The following is a 20034-nucleotide window of genomic DNA, read 5'->3' as shown; positions in this document are numbered from 1 at the left end:
GTCCCCTGATCATCCTTGTTGCCCTCCTCTGAACCCTCCTCTGAACGCTTTCCTGCTTGTCTGCATCCTTCTTCAAGTGCGGTGCCCAGAACTGGACCCAGTACTCCAGATGAGGCCTAACCAGTGCTGAGTAGAGGGGAACTAGTACTTCATGGGATTAGGAAGCTATGCTTCTACTAATGCAGCCTCAAATAGCATTTGCCTTTTCTGCAGCCACATCACATTGTTGGGGAGTGAGGGGAGACCTCCATCATGTCTCCCCTCACTCGCCTTGTTCCCAAGCTAAACAGTCCCAGCTGTTGTGACCTTCCCTCATAGGAGATGCTCCAGCCCCTTGATCATTTTAGTTGCCCTTTTCTGCACTTTCTCCAGCTCTGCATAGGGATGGATGGACCCATCTCTGTCCAAGGCGAGGGGAGTTCGACAAGCTGCCCCCCAGCTCACGTCGCCTGGACCCACTCAACAAGTCTCCCTGCTTGCCCTGCCCACCTGCTGAGCTGTGCAAGCCGCCCCTCCTCTCCACACCAAGGATGCTGGCAGTCCAGCCCTTGTGCTTTATGTGCACAAGGACTTCACTGCTGAGTCCTTGGTGTGGCCAGCCCCCAGCATTCATGCCCAGGCTCTCGAGGAGGCCAGGGTGAGAGCGCTGGCGTGCCACAGTGCTCCCAGGTGCTCGCCGAGCTCTGGGGTGCTTAGCAGGCAGGTCTGTCAGCGCCCTAGGGCTCAGCGAGCACAGTCTGAGAGGCTGGACTGGGGGGGGGAGTCCATTGGACGCCACCCCTGTTTCAGACTCCCATGCCATCCCTAGCTCTACAATGTCCTTTGTTAGGTGTGGTGATCAGAACTGTACACAGTATTCCAAGTGTGGTCACACTAGGGATGTATGAATTACTTACCTGCCATTCCGGCGGGGGGGGGTCTGCAGGGGGGGAGGCGATACGTCCCTCCCCTCGGAATCCTCGCCAGCTGGCTCGGCTCCGCAGCAATTCCGCGGAGCTGCTGGCCGGCTCCAAAGCCCCAGTGATACAGCCGCCATTGCCGTATCACTGGCTGGACTAACGTACTGCAGACACAAATGGCATCTGGCAGAGCAGATACCATTGAGTCCCTTCTCTTTGATGTGATAGGCTACATAAATATTTACATAACCTATCACACGAAGGAACAGGGACACAAATAGACCATTTGCGGCCCTGTTTTTTCATGCAATAGGCTATGTAAAGATTTACATAGCCTATCACGTCAAAGGGCAGGGACGCAAATGGAGTAGCAGATGCCATTTGCGTCCGCAGTCTGTCAGTCCAGCCAGCGGTACGGCAATGGTGGCCGCATTGCTGGGGCTTTGGAGCTGGCAGCAGGCAGGATCCAGCCGGCGAGGACTTCGCGGGGAGGCGGAGGTAAGAGAGCTGATCCTCCACGGACTTTGGGGGGCTGGATTCAATAGAATCCAGCCTCATTGGTGTCTGTGGAGGATTTCTCCGCCATCCCTAGGTCGTACCATAGATTTTTATAAGGGCAGCATGAGACTGGCAGTTTTATTCTCAATTCCTTTACTAATTATGGCTAACATGGAGCGGCCCTTTTTTACAGCAGCCTCACACTGGGTCGACATCTTCATTGAGCTGTCCACTGTACCCCAAGATCTCTTTCCTAGTCGGTCATCACTAGCTCAGATCCCATCAGGCTATACTTGAAGTCGGGATTTTTTGCCCCAATGTGCATCGTTTTACACTTGCTTACATTGAACTGCATTTGCCATTTAGATTAGGGATGTACAAAACCCCACTTACCTGGCTCCACCGGGTTCTGCTGGGGGGGGGGAGGTGCTCCGTCCCTCCCCCTGGAATTCTTGCGGGGGGGGAGGCACTCTGCGCCTCCCCCCGGAACCCTGGCTGTCCAGCTCCGCTCCGTGGGGATTCTGCAGAGCCGCTGGCCGGCTCCGCCAGCAGCCGGACATCCGGCCTCTGGCTAGCAGGGACTCAAATGGCAGTGGCCGTAGCCACTGCCGTTTGCGTCCCTGAATTCAGCCGTGATAGGCTACGTAAAGACTTATGTAGCCTATCACGTCTGGGTTAAAAAAAAAAAAAAGTATACGCAAATGGCAGCGGCTACGGCCGCCACCATTTGCGTTCCTTATTTTTGGCCGTCTTAGTCTACGTAAATATTTACAAAGACAAGAAAGGGGAACGCAAATAGCGTAGTGGATGCTATTTGCGTTCCCCTTTATTTTCACTGTCTTAGTCTACGTAAATATTTACGTAGACTAAGACGGCCAAAAATAAGGAACGCAAATGGTGGCGGCCGTAGCCGCTGCCATTTGCGTATACTTTTTTTTTTTTAACCCAGACGTGATAGGCTACGTAAGTCTTTACGTAGCCTATCACGAAAGGGCGGGGGGGAACACAGACCGCAAATGGTGGCGGCGGCGGCGGCGGCAGCGGCAGCCAGTTGGAAGACCAGCCGCCGCCGCAGCCGCTGCTGGAGCCGCCACCGTCTGGAACATCCGCCCCAGGTGAGTCTCGTCCTGGGCGGGATCCGCGGGGGGGCGGGTGTGTGTGGCAGGCCGTTCCGCCACGGAGTTCACGGGGCCAAATGCACTGGCACTCGGACTCACTGAGATCCGTGGCGGAATTCTCTGACATCCCTAATTTAGATGCCCATTTTCTAGGGATGTCAGAGATTTCCGCAACGGATCTCAGTGAGGCCGAATGCCAGTGCATTTGGCCCCGCAAAATCCATCACGGAATGAAGCCCCCACCCCCCCAACTCACGAAAGGCGTGCGGGACGATGTACCCGCCACCCCCAACCCACAAAAGGCACGCGAAACAGAGCACTTACCTGCTCCCATCCGCGCTGCTTTGCTTCCTCTTCATAGCCGTGATAGGCTACGTAAATACTTACGTAGCCTATCACGGCTAATGCAGGGACGCCATTTGCGTCCCTGCGGAGGCCCTGATAGGCTACGTAAGTATTTACATAGCTTATCACGGCAGGGGGAAAAAAACCCAGCGTACGCAAATGGCAGCGGCTACCACCATTTGCGTACACTGGGTTTTTTCCCCCCTGCCGTGATAGGCTACATAAATATTTACGTAGCCTATCACAGCTAAATACAGGGACGCAAATGGCGGTGGCTACGACAGCTGCCATTTGCATTCATGCAGGGCTGCCTAGCGGCTGGATGTCCGGCTGTGGGCGGCCAGAGCTGGCTGGCGGCTCTGCAGCTTACCCACAGAGTGGAGCCGGCCAGGCAGGATTCCGGGGGGGAGGACCGGATCGCCACCCCCCGTTGAGGATTCCAGGGGGAGAGACGGAGCGCCTCCCCCCCAGCAGAAACAGAACGGAACGGAAGGTAAGTGTTCCGTCCATCCCTACCATTTTCTGAGTTTGGAGAGATCCTTTTGGAGCTCTTCACAATCCCTTTTTGTTTTAACCACCCTAAATGTGTTGGTGTCTTCTGCAAACTTGGCCACTTCACTGCTCACTCCTAATTCCAGATCATTTATGAACAGGTTGAGAAGCATTGGTCCTAATACAAATCCCTGTGGGACCCCACTATTTACTTCCATCCATTGGGAGCATTTACTATTTCTTCCCAGGCTCTGGAACCAGCACAGGTTGGACAAAGAAATCCCAGGTGGGCTTTCAGCTGGGGATGGCAGAGAAGGCCATGAAGATACCACCCGACCTCCCTATCTGAGTCTTCCCTAGCTCTGCAGGGCCTGACAGGGGTTGTAGGAGGGCAACCGCATGATAATGGGTGGAAAGAGGAGGGTGATTGGTGAAGCTCGAAATTCAGCAGCTGTATGGAGGGGAAGAAGACAGGAAAGTGAAATGCTAAAGAGCACATGGCAACCAACCAAGCCCTGGTTGCACCAAGCCCTTCAAGTGGAAGGAGGAACTAGGAAACATAATATCTGCAGAGTCACACTTGGGCTTGACGGAAATCTGCCAGTTCTCATCACTTGGAAGAGAGCTATGTCCAATTGGCTGGATTAGTCAATATTCTCCAAGGAATGAGAGGAGCAACTGGGAGATGGTGATAGGCACTTCAAAGGGGGGACGAGTTTGAATGTTTTGTCACGCATTGGAGTGGATGTGATTGCAAAGCAGGACACGCTGGGCCAGTGATCCAAATGAAACCAGAGTCTCGAAAATAGGCAGATGCTCCCAGGAGCTTGGTCTGATGTGCCCTCCTCTGAACCCATCCCATTGGGCAAAAGGTGGAAGGCATAAGGACCAAGCTACACATTACCTGCAAAGATGGATGTAAAACCTTGATGGCAGCTGCTGCTAAGGAAAAGCAGGAGGGGGTGGGGGGAAAGAGGCCCTAGACCTTCCCACAGCCACTTGTCTGTTGCTGCGGTGGTCCCCCAGCTGCTTCCCCCCCCCCCGGGTTTTGGAAACTCTCACGAGCATGCGCCGGGAACTGCAGAGGGGAACCGGTGGTGGTGGTGAGTTTCAAAGGGAACACAGCAGGCTAGGGAAGGGTTAGGTATGTCACCCTTGCTCTTCTCCATTCAAAATCATCCCCTCTTGAAGCCGCTTCTCCTTGCATGACGCCAGCAGCAGCCCAAGACATTTTGGTGCCCAAACGGTGCCCTTCTGAGAGGGCTAACGGTTTAAAACACCCTGCCTTCATCTCCCCCGCCCCTCCTTTGCTCACTTTTCTGCGTGGCGGGGAGGGCCCTGTGTGACACATGCATGCTCTGCAGAAGAGACAAGGGCTGTGTGGAGTTGAAGGGGTGGGGCCTGCTGGTGCAATCCTGCTCCCCCTTCGGTGTGCTCAGTAATTCTCTTTTACCATTTGAACAGGGGAGAGAGAGGGGGAGAGAGGGAGGTGTATTTCCAGTTAGCTTTCTCCCTCAGAGGCGTATTTTCCCCCACAGCTGCTGATGCTCTTAGGTGTGATGAGATTATTGATGGCTTTAATCCAAGTTCATTGTGAAGGAAGCGGCTTTGCATTCAGCGAGAGCAGCTGCAGCCTTCTTCTCCTTGTGTGCAAAGAGACAATACCTGCATTTGTGCCTTGCATTAATCCATCCTGGAGGAAATTAGAATCCCATCTACAATTCAAGCATGCACAGTAATAATAAGGTAGAAAACAACACACACACACACACAGGCACACACACACAGGCACACACAGTCTGGCCAGCCAGCCCTTCCTTTGAGAGCCAAAAGGGTTAACCTGCTTCCTTTTCAAATGGGGAACATTATTTAATTCCACTCTGTTTTCTTGATTTTCTTCCTTTCTTTTTTAAATCTTCTTGTGCCTTTTGGCAATTTATTGCTAAGCTCTCCCGAAAGGGGCCTGACAAAAAGTACATTAAATGGTGTGCTATGGGGCTCCTTCCTCACTTTTGTGCTCACCTTGTCCCTTTGCAAGGCTCCAGCCCTTGGCTAATGAACGCAGAAAGGGATGTGTGCCCGACAGGCCCCCAGTCGGGGCGGTGGAGCACGGCTTTGATGCTGAGTATTCTCTGCAACGATGACCCGCTGGAGCTGCAAGACCTACAGAATTGCCTGACATCATCATCTATTCCAGGAAAAAGTGGCTCAAAAGGACAGTGGATGACTAGGCCAGAACCAATGATGGAACACATCATTACTGGGAATTACTTCCCAGTATGGCTCAGGAGAAGCGCAGAAGGTAGGTTTACACAACTGGTACACCATTGCCAATTCCTTTGTAACACACAGGTGAAGGTGAGCTGCAAAAATGTCAGAGGGGTCCCTGGTAGGTGGTCTGAGGCTCTTGACCCACCTCCCTTTCACTGTTGGATAGAAGATCATATAATTGATATGTTGTTTTATAAGTGATAAAAAGATCATATCATTGATACCCATCTCTGGGTTACGCTTTCCATGGGTCATTAAAGGGCCTAGAACAAAAGAACTTGGAAACAGAAGTCCAGGCTCCCGAGATGGCTGCTGGAGGTGTCCCCCTCCCCCTCCCCCTTGTCAAGTGGGGAAGGCCCTGAGGTGTGGTGAACAGAAATCTGGAAAGGGGGTGTTAGTTGCACAGCGGCACTGGCTGTGACTCCTTTACCTGCAAACTGCTTTGTGAATTTGCACTTGGAAATGATTGCCTTATGTTCCAAGTATGCTCCAAATCCTCCTTTGTTCTACAGTGCACAATGAGCTGCTTTTACGTAGCGTTCAGGGAACATTCGTGCCCTTCCCCTTTAGCTATGGGCTCAGTGTCCACCCTGACACCTCCCTCCCTCCCCCCCAGGTAGCATTTAGTAAAATGTGTGATGTGACCTCACTGTTTCCCCAGTGAGGCTCCACTTCCTTGGCTGCAGCTTTCAGGGCTGGAAGAGACGTGCAGTGCAGTGGTGTTGCAGGACTAGACATTGCCAAGTATGGCGGGGGGGAGAAGGTGCCATGATGTTGTTCTCAGAGGGAGCTCCCTGTCTCTGTTTGTATCTAGCTCCAGCCTCAGCCGCTGTACAATGGGAATAATATTGTTCTGCTTCACAAAGTTGTTGTGACACTGAATGTCACACCCTGTAAATGATATGGCATAAGACTTCCGTGATCAAATGATCAGTCACTGCTCTCATCGTTACCCATTTTAAATGCAGCTTTGCAACTGACAAGACAACACAGAGAGCTTCAGTTCCTCCACAAAAGCAGCCTCTTTTATAAGTGAACCTAAGCTGTAGTAAAAGTTTATGGAGTAAAAATTACTAGTTATATGAGTTTGCATTTTAAGCTGCATAAATTTTAACGATCTCCTCTGCTCAAGTTAATTTAGTGCCTTTATAAATGGCTAAAGAGGAGCCAACTTTGTTTTCATCGTTGTATCCAAATGATCCATTTCAGATTTGGACACTGAGTTGCTAGAAGCTGGGATGCTGCAACAGCCCATTGGAGAAATGCCTAGGATACCGTCTGGAGAGATCGTGGAAATATTTCCTCTAAGGGCACAGAATGGAAATAATGCCAGTGAAATAACTGATTGCTGGTGAGTGGATGGAACACTTTTCACTGGAGGAGGAGCTCCAAAGAAAAGCATTTTAGAAGAGGCGTCTTACTTCTCTCTTCTTTCAACCTCTCCTGAAGTGTGTAGCTTGGCATATGAAGATGATGCTCAAATCATTTTTATCCTGCTCTTCAGTCAAAAGGCTCATGGGAATTAATAACTAGGCCGTCCCTGCTCACTTGCAACTGAAAAGACAGAAGACACAAGGAAAGAAAAAAAAGGAAAGAGCACATGGTGGTGCGGCTTGGTTCAGTTGCCTAGTTGGGGAATATGCCGAATCTGGAACAAATTGTACCCAGGTTTGCGCTGCCTTTATTGGCCTTCTGGCCCAGCATGTGCTTTGCTGCCCGTTCCTCTTCTCTTTCTTCGCTGCTCCAGTTTCTTTTCTCCTTTTCAGTTCAAGCTTAATCTGTTTTTTCTCCCATCCTCTCAGGGCAAGATGTTTCCTCAGATGCTCTTCTGGGGGCCATTGGGGAGGGAAGGGCCAACAGTGGGAGCTAGGTGGTGGCAGCTCAGCAAGTTGTGGCCCTCCTCCTCCTCCTCCTGCCTATGCAGGGCACCTGGAAACATTGCTCTGAACCGAGCTTTGCAGTGCAAGATGGTGAGGGGTGACCCCTGGGTGGGGTGGCTTGCCTGCCTTTAGGCAGACAGATGGCTGGAGTATGTTATCTATTACATTTTAAAGCCCTGCCCTTCCTCCAGGAGCTCAAGGGAAAGTACATGGTTATCCTGTTCCCCCACAACAGCCTTGCAAAGTAGGTTATAGGCTCATAGGGAGCCGTATACAGAGCCACCCCATTGGTCATAGAATCATAGAATAGCAGGGTTGGAAGGGGCCTACAAGGCCATTGAGTCCAACCCCCTGCTCAGTGCAGGAATCCAGGTTAGAGCATCCCTGACAGATGGCTGTCCAGCCTCGTCTTGAAGGCCTCCAGTGTGAGAGAGCCCACCGCCTCCCTGGGGGATTGGTTCCATTGGCCTATTGCTCTGACAGTCACGAAGTTTCTCCTGATGTTCAGCCGGAATCTGGCTAGGGATGTCAGAGAATTCTGCCACGGACTCCAGTGAGGCCGGATTCTAAAGAATCCAGGTGCTCCTGAGAGCTCCAACTGCATTGGGGGTGTGTGGCCTGAGTACTCCCAGCAGCTGTGGGCAGGAAGCTTCAGTCTGTTTTCCACCTCCCAGCTGAGCAGAGCAGAGCAGAGCAGAGCAGAGCAGAGGAAGCTGCTCCAGCTGCTCCAGGGACTACAGAAGCAAGCAAGCTTCCAGAGAGTGAGCGACCAGAGTGAGCAAACAGGGGGAGCAAGCAGGAGTTGGCCAGGGGAGTTTGGCAGGGGAGGTCAAGGGGGAGGCCCCTAACATTTTTTAAAAAACTATTTTTCTTGTAACACACACTGCCACACCAGTGGGATTCTGCTTTTAACCTCTAGTGAGTAGAGGATAGGGATGTACGAATTGTGTACCTTCAGTGCCGCTTGACTTCCGCAGTTCGCAGCCAGTGCTCTGTTCCGTCCTTAACAAGCCCCCGGAATTCTCCTTTTTTTTCTGCTCTGAAAATTACGAAGATAAATCCGTACCGACAACCGTAATTCTGGTGCACAGCCATCTCCGGGAGTCTGCATAACTTCCATAAGAATGGCTATTTTTCATAGATATTTACAAATTTTTCCCCCTGCCCTGAGACGTGCAGTAATTACTTTCAGCCAAAACACTTCCGCCTCCTTGGGGCTTCCCAAAACAAGGCTGTCCCAGGTGTGCCTGAGCGATGCACTCTTGGTTTAAAGCAACGCTGTTTGAAAGAGAGAAAAAACCTTTTAAAATGACCATGCCGGCCTGGAGCCCTGCACGAGGTATTATTCTCTCTGCTAAGCTTTATATTTCCACATCCAGCATTGTTGTTGATGTTGTGAGGCTAAAATGGAGAGGAGAACCAACTCTGTGCATGTCTACTCAGAAGTAAGTCTTATTGAGTTCAATGCGACTTACTCCTACACATGTCAGCACCCCACTTGTCCCCAGCTTAGCTTTGGACAGGAGACCAGCCGCTGGAGCCGCCAGCGCCAGAACCGCCACATCCGCCTCAGGTAAGTTCCGTCCCGGGAGGATTCCACGGGGGGGAGGGGAGCAGGAGGCTGTTCCACCACAGATTCCGGGGGCGGAATTCTCTTCCATCCCTATTCCACATCCAGCTCATGATCAAACCTCCTGTTAGTTATCTCACTGGGTGACTTTGGGCTGGCCTCTATCCACTACACCACACTTCCGTTATGAAACTCATGAAAAAGTAGGGATGTCAGAGAATTCCGCCACGGACTCCAGTGAGGCTGGATTCTTTCGAATCCACCCCCCCTCCCGGAATTCGTGGCGGAATGGCCTCCCACCCCCCGCCCCCCTGCGGAATCTCCCTGGGACGGAGCTTACCTCGGGCGGATGCGGCGGCGGCGGCAGCTATGGCAGCGGTGGCTCCAGCTGGTCTCCTGGCCACTGCCGGGCTACTGTGGCCACAAATGGCCATCGTAGCGTCTGCCATTTGCATCCTTGCAGGCAGCCATGGTAGGCTACGTAAGTATTTACGTAGCCTATCACGGCAAAGAGCAGGGACACAAATGGAGGCTGCTACGCCATTTGTGTCCCTGCTCTTTGCCGTGATAGGCTAAATAAATATTTACGTAGTCTATCACGGCTGCCTGCAAGGATGCAAATGGAGGCCGCTACAACAGCCACCATTTGCGGCCGCAGCAGCCCGGCCATGGCCGGAACTCCGGCTGAGGCTGGCCCCGACCGGCAGCTCCATGGAGCTGCTGTGGAGCGAAGCTGGCCGGGGAGGATTCCAGGGGGAGGGACGGAGTGCCACCCCCCCCCACCGCAGATGCCCCGGCGCTAGGGATGTCTGAAAGTCACTCACATTTTGACGAAATGTGATTCGAGGTGGGGGGGAGGCTCCGTCCCTCCCCCCCGAAATTCTGGCTGGGGGGAGGCGCTCCGTCCCTCCCCCCCCAAATTCTGGCTGGGGGGGGGAGGCGCTCCATCCCCCCCAAATCCTGGCTGGCCAGGTGCGCAAATGGCGGCGGCCGTCGCCGTTTGCATCCCTGTAGTCATCCGTGATAGGCTACGTAAATGTTTACGTAGCCTATCACGGCTGAGTAAAAAAAAGAAAAACAAAAAAAGAAAACAAAACCGCGCGTATGCAAATGGCGGCGCCCATGGGCTCCGCCATTTGCGTTCCTTATTTGGGCACGTGTAAAAAATATGTTCTGACATCCCTATCTGTTTCCCACTGACTTTGGTGGCAAACTATTAAGTAAGCCTAAAGCAGCCAAAACTCAATTGTTTTTGTTTTACTGTCCTATTTTTGTACAGTTTGAACAAAGTTTTTAGATCCTGTACTCATACGGGAAAACTGGTCTGATTTGGAGAAAATTATTTTTTGTTTGGTTTAAATCTCACAATAAAGCTTATTTTATTTATTATTACATTAATATCCCACCTTTTCCCCTCTTGCAAGCATCCGAAGGTGGCTTATTTCGTCCTCCTCTCTGTTTTATCCACGGTCTATTTTCAAGGGAGATTTGGTCTCTTTAGGCTTCCTGAGCAGTTTGCTGCCAAAAATCAGTGGCAAAACGGTGTCTTTTCCCCTGGCGCCCAGGGGACCGTGGCCCCCATTGGGGGGTGGGGAGTGGCCCCTGGACTCCCTGAAGTTGCCCATCCCTGCTCTAGATGGTCATGGTGGTGGTCTGTTTCAGAGTAGAGGGGCTTTCTACAGTTCTAGGCGTTACTGGGTGCCCAAAGATGCTCCTCTGAACCTTGCACCCTTTCCTGCATGAACCCCTGCTCCTCTGCTTCTGAGATGTATCATGAGGGTGGCAGTGGCAGAGAGGGGCCCGTCTGCTGTGGTGTTGGTATGCAGAGGTGAGTGATCACAAGAAACACAGCTAGGCATCAGTCAACTATCAAATGCTAAAAGCAAACACAGGAACACCAGATGACTGTTACTGATTGCATATATTGAATGAAAAATATCATTTGCTGAAAATAATAACATCAGATATTAGATCTGACATATTAAATACTGGCCATAACATATTGGGTATTAAACTTTTGACAAATCATTGCTGTGGGAACACCCAGCAGTGGGTTATTGGATGGCCTGAGAGGAGGTGCCAGTGCATTTCAGCGTCTCCAGTGGTCTCTCAGCACTCACGGATCATGGCATTAGCACCTTGGTGGAGACCGTATCCCAGCCATATCACCAGGTATGGTATCTGCCTTTTCATTTTGATGAAAGTTTGCAATTCCCTCCTTGGTGGCGATTTTGTTCCAGTGCAAGCGTTCTGGGGAGGGGGAGATTTCCTCGTCCAATTTGCCACATATTGAGCTCAGAATCTAATTATTGAGGGACCTTCCGATGCCACTCAGCCCTGTCTGGCTAAATCTGAATTTTAAATGGTGAAACAATTATTTCCTCCTTTCATGTCATCAGGCAGGACTGTGGTAATTATACACCAAGGTGTCAAGCCAGGCTCAGCGTCTGAAAAGAAAACTCTGCAGCAAAGAGGCAGCAGCCGTGACTCTGACAGCCACTTCATACTGTATCGAGCAGTTGTGTTTGCTGTGGCTACTCCAGTGTAACACCAGGGTGCCCTTCAGAGACACAGACTGTGTGAAGGGTGAACATGTGCAGCAATGCAGGGAAGCCATAGGCACCGGGGTGCCCCGTCACATGGGCATGGGTGGCCCATCGGCCTTTATGGCATCGTTCCAATGGAGGACATGAAAGAGAAGCTGGGCCTGTCTGTGTGATCACCAAACGCCCGTTTGCCCCCTTGACTGCCCCCCACTGCTAGGGATAGGCCCATGAGAAACTGTCCATACAGGCCGATGGGCCCAGCTGGGCAGGGGCGCTTGCAGGGAACACGAGCGCAACTTCCATGTGGCAAACGCGGAGCTGTGGTTGCGTCAGTGTGATGAGGCTCCAAACGGAAAATACATCCTGATGCGGAGAGGTGGACAGTCTGCCCTCTTCTGCGTACGCTGCTACCGCGGTGTCTCCCAGAGTCACAGGTCAACGCCTATGCCAGTCTCCTCCCCAGGGCAGGGGGAGTCCATGTGGCCCCCTGGCAATGAGCATGCTGGAGAGGCCCCGGGGCTCAGTGGCTGTGTGCAGAAGATCCCAGGTGAAATAGCCCCTGGGGTCTCCAGGTGGGGTCAGGGCAGCCACGCCTGATGTGGATCGGGCCCATGTGCCCTTGACACTCATTTGGCTCTGGGTGACACGAGACCAGGTGATACGAGGCCCTCACCCAGGAAGCTGCCTTGCACCAAGTCAGGCCCCGTGGGGGCATCTGGCCCAGTCTGACTGGCAGCCACTCTCCTGGGTGCCCCCAGGCAGGGAACGGTCTCTCCCGGGCACCTCCGGCCTCACAGAAAATGCCTGGACTTGGACCTGGGACATGCAAAGCACCTGCTCCACCACCGAGCCACAGGCCCTCTTCAGCCTGACCGTCCTACCTGTAAGGCTGTTTACTTTTAAAGAAAAGTGTTTGTATCACAGCAGATCATACAAGACCACTGATTTAAAATAAATTCAGAAAAAATTAAGTCCTGCAACTGCCATACCATCTCAGTTCATTCCATCAAATTGTCAGAATGTCCACTGGTGCTAAATTATTGGCCAGAGGGTTTTTCTGTTTTAACCTGTTGTTAATGCAACGTGCCCCTGAGGTGCAGCAGGCCACACAGTTTGGATGAAGACCTGCGTTACATATTGCATAAGGCATCATCCTGGTGTGTTATTTCTAGAGTGAGTCATACCTACTAGGCGCTTGGCATTAGATAGCATTCACAACGATCTCCCTGTCGGCTTGCAGTCTAAACCAGTGGAGGGATGAGAAAGAGGGAAAGGGTTAAAGAAAGGGGCATTGCAGTCAGTGCTGGTCAGGCAACAGAAAATGAAAATAGCCAAGATTACACAACTGACGTATGAATAGACTAGAAAGGCAAAATTCTGTAGCTCCAGTAAAAGAGAAATGACATGCAGCAGAAAGGAGGAGGATATTTAATAAGAAAGATGGTATTGGGAGAGTGAGCCTTGTGTGGCGCAGAGTAGTAGGCGGCAGTATTGCAACCGAAACTCTCCCCATGACCTGAGTGCGATCCCAGCGGAAGCCGGGTCTCGGGTAGCTGGCTCAGGTCGACTCAGCCCTCCACCCTTCCGAGGTCAGTAAAATGAGGACCCAGCTTGCTGGGGGAAAGGTGGTCACGACTTTCTACTACCGGCCACCCAATCAAGGAGAAGCCAAGGATGAAACTTTTGAAAAGCAAATAGCCAATGTTTTAAGGAAGCATGATGTAGTAGTAATGGGGGACTTCAATTTCCCCGATATTTGTTGGGAGACAAATTCTGCAAAACATGGCCCCTCCAGGAAATTCCTGACTTGTGTGGCGGATAACTTCCTCCTACAGAAAGTAGAGGAAGGAACTAGAGGATCGGCTATCCTTGACTTGATCCTAACCAACAGAGATGACTTAGTGGATAAAGTAGCAGTTACAGGAACTCTGGGGGAAAGCGACCATGTTGTACTTGAGTTCTTGGTTCTAAGGGAAGCAAAAGCCGAGTGTACTCAAACGCGTACCCTGGATTTTAGGAAAGCTGATTTTAATAAACTCAGAACAATGATCAGTAAGGTCCCATGGCAAACAATGCTAGCGAGAAAAGGAGTCCAAGATGGGTGGGAACTTTTAAAAAAGGAAATTCTCAAGGCACAATCACAAACAATTCCAACAAGAAGAAAAGGTGGAAGACAACAGAAGAAGCCAATGTGGCTTCACAAAAAGCTTAGGGATGACCTGAAAACAAAAAAGGACACATATAAGAAGTGGAAAGAAGGCCAAGTAACAAAGGAAGAGTACAGGCAGGTAGCACAGAATTGCAGGGATGGCGTCAGGAAGGCTAAAGCGGAGAACGAGGTGAGGTTAGCGAGGGATGCTAAAAACAACAAAAAGGCTTTCTTCAGCTACGTGCATAGTAAAAGGCAGAGGAAAGAAATGGTTGTTCAGCTATTAAATAAGGATGGCAAAATGATAACAGATGACAAAGAAAAGGCAGAGGTGCTCAATTCCTACTTTGGCTCAGTCTTCTCCCAAAAGAGGGTCTATGACCCCCCTGGCAAAGGCGAAGTACAGGCTGAAGGGGCAGGATTGCAGCTTGAGATCGACAGGCATATGGTCAAGGAACACCTCATTACTTTGAATGAGTTCAAATCTCCAGGGCCAGATGAACTGCATCCTAGAGTAATAAAGGAACTGGCAGAAGAACTCTCAGAACCGCTGTCTATTCTCTTTGAGAAATCATGGAGGACCGGGGAAGTGCCAGATGACTGGAGGAGGGCTAACGTTGTCCCTATCTTCAAAAAGGGTAAAAAGGAGGAACCTGGGAACTACAGACCAGTCAGTCTGACATCAATCCCTGGGAAAATTCTGGAGCAGATCATAAAGCAATCCATCTGGAAGCACCTTGACAACAATGCCGTGATTACTCGAAGCCAACATGGATTTGTCAAAAACAAGTCCTGCCAGACAAATCTGATCTCATTTTTTGATCAAGTCACCTCCCTTGTAGACCGTGGGAATGCTGTAGACATCATATACCTCGACTTCAGCAAAGCTTTCGACAAAGTGCCCCATGATATCCTGATGAGCAAACTTGCTCGAAGTGGGCTAGATGAAACAACGATCATGTGGATCCACAGTTGGCTACAGAATCGGACTCAAAGAGTGCTTATCAATGGGACCTTCTCAAGCTGGGGAGAGGTAACGAGCGGGGTACCGCAGGGCTCAGTCCTGGGCCCAGTGCTCTTCAACATTTTTATTAATGACTTGGAGGAGGAGGTGCAGGGAATGCTGATCAAATTTGCAGATGACACAAAATTGGGAGGGATAGCTAATACTTTGGAAGACAGAAACAAAATTCAAAGTGATCTTGATAGACTGGAGTGCTGGGCAGAAAACAACAGAATGGCATTTAATAGGGACAAATGCCAAGTTCTGCACCTAGGAAAAAGAAACCAAATGCACAGTTACAAGATGGGGGATACGTGGCTCAACCACACTACGAGCGAGAAGGATCTTGGAATTGTCGTCGATCACAAGCTGAATATGAGCCAACAATGTGATGTGGCTGCAAAAAAGGCAAATGCTATTTTGGGCTGCATTAATAGAAGCATCGCTTCCAAATCCCGGGAAGTACTAGTTCCCCTCTACTCAGCACTGGTTAGGCCTCATCTGGAGTACTGTGTCCAGTTCTGGGCACCACACTTTAAGAAGGATGCAGACAAGCTGGAGAGGGTTCAAAGGAGGGCAACAAAGATGATCAGGGGACTGGAAACAAAGCCCTATGAAGAGAGACTGAAAGAACTGGGCATGTTTAGCCTTGAGAAGAGAAGACTGAGGGGAGATATGATAGCACTCTTCAAGTACTTGAAAGGTTGTCACAGAGAAGAAGGCCAGGATCTCTTCTTGATCATCCCAGAGTGCAGGACACGGAATAATGGGCTCAAGTTACAGGAAGCCAGATTCCGGCTGAACATCAGGAAAAACTTCCTGAGTGTCAGAGCAATACGGCAATGGAACCAATTACCTGGGGAGGTGGTGGGCTCTCCCACACTGGAGGCGTTCAAGACGAGGCTGGACAGCCATTTGTCAGGGATGCTCTGACTTGGATTCCTGCATTGAGCAGGGGGTTGGACTCGATGGCCTTGTAGGCCCCTTCCAGCCCTACTATTCTATGATTCTATGACTGGGGAAGGCACTGGCAAACCACCCCGCTACAGTCTGCCAGGAAAACGCCGGTGCAAGCGGCATCCCTCTAGGGGTCAGCAATGACCCGGTGCTTGCACAGGAGGAACCTTCCTTTCCTTTCCTTTCCTGTTGGGAGAACAAGGGAACAAAAAGGAAACACAAGAGAAGGCAGAATCCATCAGTCAGTCGGTCCACATATGCTAGGAATACGGGCAGAGCTTGCTGCGCCACTAAGCCCACGCAAAATGCTGACGCGGCCACTGTGGCTTTTGCGATTAAGAAACCCAAAGGGCCCAGCTGAATCACGGCATGTTTACGAAGAGTCAAGGAGGTGCCTGGATATGGGATTTGTGGCTACAAACCACTTAGGCACGTCGTTGTGTAGCAATAATTCATCTTCCTATTCACTTAGAGGAGCACGGGCGGCTCCGTTGTGCAAATCTCCCCATTTATCTTCCTTCCTCGGACGTGTGCAGTAATGAGGCGAGTTCGCTGCTCTGGGTTGCCAAATCGACCCTTTGGACTGGCTCGTAAAGACCTGGCAACTCTGTCCATTTTTATTGAGATTTAGGATCAGCTGCAGCCTTTTCATTAGCACCACTGATGGGCAGCTCTTTGTGGGCCTCCCAGAGCCTCCTCAAGCTGAACGACTTCTGCTCCGCCTGCCCACTCCCTGCTGTTTGCCTTTTTCAAATCTGCGTCCGGCAGGGAGGGAGGCGGCTCTTGCTGACAGGGAGAACATCGGAGGCTGCAACCTCCACATCGACTCTGATGCCCTCTGCGGAAATTGGAGTAATGGAGTGGAAAGGGAGCTGGGAGACCCTGGGCAGCGGGGGGGGGGGATTCTGACAGGTTCCACATCTCAGAGATCATATATCTTTCTTCCCTGTTTCATAGGAATGAAACCCCCCACCTCATTGCCATTTTTCAGTCAGAAGTATCTCCAAGTTTTGAAAAATCCCAAATATTCTAGCAAATCCATACTTAGTGGTATTGAAATATAATGCACATTTTGGCAAAAAAAGTTACAAAAAACATTCATTCCCCCAAATTGGGAGATTGGGGCAGCTGGGCAGGGGACCCTCACAGGGGCACTAGGGGCAGGACAGGCTCTGTGCTTTTGGTGGGGCAGCTTGCGAGGTCCCTGGCTGGGACTGTTTCGCTTACAGGGAAGGCAAATGTGGGGAGGCCTGATAGAGGTGTGCAAGATGATGCATGGTGTGGAGACATTTTTCTCCCTCTCTCAAAATACTAGAATCCACAGGGGTCATCCCATGATGTGGATTGGTGGGAGATTCAGGACCTGTTTCTTCAGGTCCTGAAGGAAGTGTTTCTTCACACAGCGGATAGTTAGATTATGGAATCCACTTCCACAGGCTGCAGTGATGGCCACCAGCTTGGAGGGCTTTATAGGGGGATCAGACAAATTCATGCCCACAGCTTTCAGTCTTCAGTGGAAGCTGTGCTTTGCCTTCCACTGTCACCTAAGGTGTGCTGGCTGGGCATCTGGGGCAGGGCCTTCTTGGTGGTGGCAGCCAGACTGTGGAAATCCCTGCCAAGGGAGACCCAGCTGGCTCCTTCTCTTTGTGCTTTTGCTTGTGCGAAAAACAACATGGTTTAGACTCCCTTTTCAGTAGGGCCCTTTGGGATCATTTCGTGTCTGCGATGTTTATTAGTGCTGCTGCTCTTTGGGTTTTTTGTTTACTGGTTTGTGTTGTTTTATTGATTGTTGGCTTCTGGCTGCCTTGAGGGTCTTCTTTTAGGAGACCAAGGAAGGGCATAAGCATTTGAACAATAAATAATAAAACATGGAGGTGCCACAGCATTCCCACAGGGCGGATGCTAAAGGTGAGAGAGACGGGCACTAATTGGCTCTTCACTTTCTTTTTTGCTGCCTTTGCTGAAGGTGTCCAGCAGGAGAGGGCTGATTCGTGGCCATGTCAAATCCTCTTGACCGAGTGGATGAGCCTGGTGCCTGGAAGAGTACCCCAAAAAGGGAGGAAGAGATGGTCTCCTTGCTTCTCTTCCCTCAGAAAGGAGGACCCCTCCAGGCAGCTCTGAAAGCAAAGTTCAAGAGCAGAAAAGAAAATACCCCCCACCCCAGGATTGTTGCTGCATCATGGGCTTGGAACTCTCTTGTCATGATTCCACACACACACAAACACCCCCCCACACACACACACACATCCCTTCCCCAGAACCACCCTTGCTGTTTGGAAGTGAACCCTCCTCTGTGTTTCTCTGCGGTTTTAAATGAGCGGAAATGGCTTTGTCCCCTGGAAGAGAGTGAGTTGTTATTCAGGGATACGGGAACGCGATGGGGCGCTCTGTCAAAACACGGCTGCTCTGCCTGAGACAGGGTGTGGATGCTGGGTGGGTAATAAGTTAAATTAATTTCCACAAAATGAGCTGGTGACAGGATTTCCATAACTCATTATAAGTTGGCGCCACACCTGCCGCTCTAGCCCACGTGGCCGGTTTCTCAGCCGCTGAGCTGAAAACGAGGGCTTCCGTTTTGCAAACATGGGAAGAGCCGGTTTTATGCCCAGACCAGAGTGGACTACAGAAGAGGCCCGAGACTCGCCCACGGGGACCTTCGCAGATGGCTGGCCTGCCTCATCTCCGGAATGGCCAGGATGGGGATGGGGAACAAGAAGAGGCCCCGGGGCCCTGAGCTGGCAGCCACCGGGCACCTGTTGTGTCTCTTGGGTGCGGAGGGAGGACGCTTGGCAGCCCTGGGCAGAGTGGGGGTGCAGGATGGGTCCCGCTTCAAGTGCAGTATGGGAGACTCGAATCGGTCGGTGACCGCTGGTGGGCCAGTGCCGGCCAGCTCTGGCTGCAAACAGAGGGCTGGAATTGGGACCAGAATTTGGTGCTCTCCTGGGCTCTGCATGAGGACATGAGGAGGCTGCCGCCTTTGCATGCCTCAGGGGTTACTGGCCACCAGGGGAGCATGCTTGCGAGTGCCCACCTGCCTGCCCCCTCTAATTGTGCCCCTCTGTGCCTCTTCGTGCTTCTTCATGGCTTGGCTGGGGGCACCTGGACCTGGATGCAGAGTTCCTCCTTTGCTTATCAGTGGGCCCTGCTGCTGCCCAGCAGGCTGGTGATGTGGGGGCCTGGGCCAGGTCTGAACTCAGAGGGTCGAGAGGGACACAACCTGCTGGGGAAGTCCTGCAGATCAGCCCCTACACTGGGGATTTTGGTTCCAGATAGCTGGGGAGTTCTGGGGTGCCTTCAGGTAGTTTTGCCCTGTTCCAAGCCATGCTGCCTCGTAGGTCTGGCGGACTACAGCACCCATGAGGCAGAAGGACTGTGAGTCTGGCGGGGGGGCAGGGGGCTGGCCTCCTCTCTCCATAAGGCGTGGATCGCATGAAGACTAACAGCCGAAAGAAGCAGGAACCTGCACGTGTCTTGCCAAGAAAAGGGTTCCGTGCTCCACGCCGCAGTGGCTGTGTAATTCCTGAGACGTCCCCCCTCACCCACCCGTTTAGCTGTTCTAACTTTTGAGAAGCGTCAGGAAGTGCCCCTGAAATTTCAAAATGCAGCAAGACAAAGCTTGGCAGAGGGCCTTCTTTGAAGCCGCTATTGCCAAGCCAAAGAGGCCCGGGCCCGCCTTCCCTTTCAGCTTCTCGGGAGAGGAAGGCAGCCCTGCCGCCGAGTCGCATGGCTTGTGCCGGTTCATTAACGGAAGCCCCCGTTCTGGTTGCAGCGGCTTTCTGAAGACTCGTTAGAGAGGGAAATCAGAATGAATGGAACCGGGTCCATTTAGAGTCGAGAACAAAGGCTTCCTCCTGGACGAGGCCTCCCTGCACAACCCTCCGAGCGAGCTGAAAAGGAGGAACGGACCCTTCTGAGCATTTGGGAATGAAACAAAAGGGTTTTCTCTTCAGATTTCCTTTTGCCATCTTTAATTGAACATAAAGGGGAGGAGAGACAAAACTGTGAAGTTCTGCATTTCTGGTCTAGATGGAGAATATTAAACCCATCATATCAGAGGTCTGCAGAAAATCTAATTAAAGTAAACTCCGCGGGGGAGGAGCCACGAGGAGGTAAACGGAGAGACTCCCGCAAGACGCATCGAGCGATTGCTTTAGAAATGCGAGGAACAAATGTCACATTGACAAAGGAAGAGGAGAATTCTACAATGAATGGGCCAGAAAGAACGTACTACACGTTCAGAAAGAAAGTACTACACACTCAGGCGGCCGGCGGCCTGAGGGAATGCAAATACTGGCCATGTTCCCAA

General features: G+C 51.5%; 1 protein-coding gene across 1 annotated transcript; it reads left to right on the top strand.

Annotated features, from left to right (window-relative positions):
* The first annotated feature begins 1253 nt into the window (after positions 1-1253).
* On the top strand, positions 1254-18068 carry LOC146356806 (uncharacterized). Its single transcript, XM_084826135.1, has 4 exons — positions 1254-1397; positions 5391-5654; positions 6833-6974; positions 17695-18068. Exons 1-4 carry the CDS (start codon positions 1274-1276, stop codon positions 17714-17716), a joined length of 552 nt encoding a protein of 183 aa, XP_084682261.1. The 5' UTR covers positions 1254-1273; the 3' UTR covers positions 17717-18068.
* The last annotated feature ends 1966 nt before the right edge of the window (positions 18069-20034 follow it).

Source organism: Heloderma suspectum, chromosome 1 (assembly GCF_057233095.1).
Source record: "Heloderma suspectum isolate Gila_16-S chromosome 1, 16-S_ref, whole genome shotgun sequence".
Lineage (NCBI taxonomy): Eukaryota > Metazoa > Chordata > Lepidosauria > Squamata > Helodermatidae > Heloderma > Heloderma suspectum.
Note: the sequence above shows the minus strand (reverse complement) of the source record. Positions and strands in the feature narration are given on the sequence as shown.

Coding starts and splice junctions, on each gene's coding strand:
- LOC146356806 (XM_084826135.1), top strand. CDS start 1,274: ATGCCATTTGCGTCCGCAGTCTGTCAGTCCAGCCAGCGGTACGGCAAT. Junction 1,398..5,390: donor GACTTCGCGGGGAGGCGGAG/GTAAGAGAGCTG, acceptor TCCCTTTGCAAG/GCTCCAGCCCTTGGCTAATG. Junction 6,975..17,694: donor AGTGAAATAACTGATTGCTG/GTGAGTGGATGG, acceptor CCTTTGCTGAAG/GTGTCCAGCAGGAGAGGGCT.